Raw genomic sequence first — 4,227 nt, 5'->3', positions numbered from 1 at the left:
TACAGCCACATTTGATCTCTATGGCCCGGACCAGTAAAAATGTAGAAAATAAGGGCCATTTAAACCATTCTATGCCTCAGTTTATAATGTACATTACTTACAGATCACAGTGTATCTACAAAAACATTTAGTCACCGGTATATGGAACTAAACAATATAGTTATTTTACTTTATGGTCTAGAAATTATTTTACATTAATTTCCACATCTGTGTTGTATTCATGACCACCTTACAAACTAAAGTGGGAGCTATTCAGGAAGAAGGTTAATCTACCCCCCTCCTTGAAAATGTACATACAAAATACATACAAGTTGTGAAAAATCAGTCTTCTCTGTAATTTCTACACTTTGCAAAGTCTTCCCGCGGGCCTTATGTTTGACCCCCCTGATATGCAGTAGAGCGTGTGATCTTTGATGAATATGAGTGTTTCCATCACCATAGAAGAGGTACGCAGACAGTGCCTGCAGGTCCTTGTTCTGTGTGAGACGGGACATCATTTCTGAATGGCTGGTTGTTGCCAGGCTGAACACGGAAGATATGCGATCCAACAGGCCGGTTCGAACCAGGAAGTTAGCAAGCCAATAAGGTATGATCTTCAAGGTGGCAATAAGTGGCGTCCGCCGTGAAGCAAGCTGCAGGAGGAAGACATACGAGGTTAATTATAATCATCAATACACGTATAGATCACAAGGTCCACTAGTTTTCTGAAAATATTTTAAGATAAGTGGACTTTTATTGATCCCCGTCGGGACATTCAGTTTTCATAGCCGCAACAGAATAAGAAAGAAACACGGAGAAAAATAGGAATATATAAAGTATAAACATGTATTAACAGTAATAAAGGGAAATGTAAAAAAAAAAAAAAAAAGAGTTAAATTCTTATCCAGTGATTGTACATAGGTATACTGAAACAACTGAAACGTTGGCTTTACTTAAATGGATTATGTCAACAAATTTCACATAACTGTATTAGGTTAGTTGAAAGCAATGATATTAAGTTGAACCAAATATTTCTTATTTAAACTTAATATTATTGCTTTCAACTAACCTAATAAAGTGATGAAAAATCTGTTGACATTTAATTAAAATCAACATTTCACATTTCAGTGTACCAGAGCGGGTATTATTTTTGTATGTGCATACAAGGGGTAGCATAAAAAAACAGCCTTGTGTCACATAAAAAAGTTGTTTTGTCAAAGATGTACCTTGTACACATCCTTGTTCGTTAATTATACTCTGATAATCATTACCGTCCTTCCTTATGCACCCTTTACCTTCATCAATCTCATGAACTCATCAATGGCCTCCTCCTCTCCTGGGAACTGCTTCTTCAGGCTTTCTGCCATTTCAGTCTTCCCTGAATGGATATGGTACTCCCTGAGAATGACAAAATAAAGAAGAAACATTGAAAGACAGGAGTAAATTAACTGCAACCTAATCATTATGTGTTCATTTGCCATACCTGCGCTGGTCATTCTGACCCAGGATCACTGTGTCAAAGTGCTGCTCCAGCTTTGTGAACTGCAACTGTCCCTCTGTGATCTGATCCAGAGCCACCCTCAGCAGGCTGCCCTCATGGAGCTGGCCCAGGTAGTGGATACCTGGTGGTGGCAGCGGGGTTAAATCACCTTCATTTATATAGTGATTCAAAACGTAAAACATACATAGAAAACAAGACAAGACTGTATTGTGGCAATCTGAAGGGAAGTTTGCTTAAAGGATTTCATGGAGCACAGCAGGTGCAAAGATGGATAGAATATGCTAATGTCTAAATAAACTAAAATATAGCAAAGTAATCAGTCAAAAATGCTGTAGTGACTGGAGCACAGGGTTGAGAAGGATTGCCATATCCTGTATGTTGGTCAATCCCCATCTTATCCTTATCATCAATCACTTTTTATTTAGCTGAATTCTTTTTTCAAAGCCACATTGCAATTACAGGAAAGACATTTTCATGTGTGCTGATGTGTGTTTCGGTGTTCTTCATCTTCTTACCCACATCAAACTCAAATCCCTTATTCTGAAAGGTGTGTGTGCAGCCTCCAGCCTGATCATGTTGCTCCAGAACGAGGACCCTCTTTCCGGCTTTAGACAGAACCGCTGCTGCTGTCAAACCTCCCACACCGCTGCCAATCACCACCGCATCCAGAGCGGGGGGTACTCGGTCCACACGAAACCCTGCAGGACAACACATTTTAACATCAGTCTGGCAGATAGGTTGGCCTCAAGAACTCTTTCTTGACGTCCTGAACATAAGGGTTATAATTTATAACATAACCATGTCTCTAAAGGGCGGGTTGAAAACTACTTCAGAACTGAAGTGATTCGTCCGTGCTGCAGATGAAAGGGTCTGTCTAAACTTAAGCCATGTCCTACCCGCGCTATATGTAAATTCATGGGAAGTCAACAACATACGGATAAACTGGAGTGACTTTCCACAACTTGGCACTCCAGTTTATCCGTATGTTGTTGACTTCCCATTTTTTTCCCATTTCCCAATTTTTGTAATTTTTCTCCAGAACATTTATTAAACAGCTTTAGCTACTTTTAAAAAAATATCTCCAAATTCAACTAGTGGACTAACTCTTTAAGTCACCAAAGTGTCAAATTATTTAAACATTTTACAAAGCAAGCCAAACGGAATTTTGTTTTTCTTCAACAGTAAAATGCCACTTGGTGCCACAACGTTATTTAGAAATGTCCCATATTTAAAATATAATTAAATAAACATATAAAGGCAGTTTTTCTGCCCAATGGTTACTTTTTGTACTCTAAGTACATTTAGCTGATAATGCTTTTGTACTTTTACTTAAGTATGATTTTGAGTTCATGACTTTAATTGTAATGAAGTATTTTGAGAATAATGTATATACTCAAGTAAAGCATCTGAATAATTCTTCCACCTCTGCCTCTGTTTACTATGACAGTTTATACAACATGAAGGTTGAATGAAAATAATATGCATGGTATGGCTGTTGAGATATTTCAGTCTCGACTAAACGGATGGACTGATCAACATCCCTTGAGTAGAGATCTACTTTCAAATGTTGCGTTGATTTTCATCTAATTTGACTTCTCTGCAAGCCACTTTGTTTCCCTTCTCCCGACAATTTTCCTTCCACCAGCCCTACCGACAACCTCTGGAATACATATAAATAAATATATGAATCATTTACATAATTCACACGGCAAGACCGGGGATGCTATACGTTTAAATAAAACAACCCTAATTGAATGAAAGTAAAAGTGAGACTGCAAAGAGTTTGAAACCATGTTATTTTTGTGGAAGTTAGATGGAAATACCCCTTATCCCAACATGTACCAATTTGGAAACTGGTCGAATTGGACCCGAGGACAACAGGAAGGTTCATTTGTGGGGTGATGAAGGAAAGAACTGAAACAGTGTCTTTAATTTGATGTATTATGTCAACAGATGTCACCGAACTGTATTAGGTTAGATGAAAACAATAACATCAAGTTGAACTTAATGTTTTTTATTTAAACGTAATATTATTGCTTTCAACTAAACTAATAGTTATGTGAAATCTGTTGACATAATACATTTAATAAAAGTCAACGTTGCTGTTTTTTCAGTGCAGAAAGTTCTTCTAGACAGGAGGTCTGTCGGCTTATCACTCCTGTCAAAAACCATCTTTCCTACCTCTCTTCAGCCTGTCGTCTCTCTGCCTGCTGTCAGTCACCAGGGGTCCTGGGGGCCTCAGGCACTTCTCGCTGAACACCTTGTAGCCTCTCCCGGTGATCAGGAAGAAGACGACCACCACCACCAGCAGCACACAGCCCGAAACGCCAAGCAGCCACCACCACATCGCAGAGGGGAGCGGTGTGTTCACTACACAGCAAGATGGAAAAGAGAGGAACGAAGAAGAACACAGGGGTAGAATACCAGATTCCAAATTAGAGGTAGGAGAGCAAAGACTAAGAAAGGATATCCTCCAACAAGCTTTCCCCAGAAAGAGCTCCTAAATTCAGGGGAGGAGATGAGTTACAGTGAGGGGTGGAGAGAAGGATGATGGGGGAAGACGCTTATTAAAGTTCAGGGATATGTAACACATGACATTTTGGAAATTTCTACGGCACAAAGAGCACAGCAGATAACACATTCGCCACACCAAGGACATGAGACTCAGAGATAAGAGAGGGCTGGTTGTTTATCACTGGAGACTGGAGCACACCCTTGCCACCAATTTGCTGCCCCTCCTAAACTGC

At 39.5% G+C, this 4,227-nt stretch overlaps 1 protein-coding gene across 1 annotated transcript; it reads right to left on the bottom strand.

Annotated features, from left to right (window-relative positions):
• Positions 1–436: 436 nt before the first annotated feature.
• Positions 437–4,003, bottom strand: LOC104950774 (putative all-trans-retinol 13,14-reductase; the record flags this gene model as incomplete). Its single annotated transcript, XM_010777373.1, has 5 exons — positions 3,662–4,003; positions 1,996–2,178; positions 1,463–1,601; positions 1,275–1,377; positions 437–632 (listed from the first exon to the last, which is right to left on the bottom strand). Coding segments are annotated over exons 1-5 (787 nt in total), but the record flags the coding sequence as incomplete, so codon positions are not given.
• Positions 4,004–4,227: the final 224 nt, after the last annotated feature.

Source organism: Notothenia coriiceps, unplaced genomic scaffold, assembly GCF_000735185.1.
Source record: "Notothenia coriiceps isolate Sejong01 unplaced genomic scaffold, NC01 NC01_scaffold00000280, whole genome shotgun sequence".
Lineage (NCBI taxonomy): Eukaryota > Metazoa > Chordata > Actinopteri > Perciformes > Nototheniidae > Notothenia > Notothenia coriiceps.
Note: the sequence above shows the minus strand (reverse complement) of the source record. Positions and strands in the feature narration are given on the sequence as shown.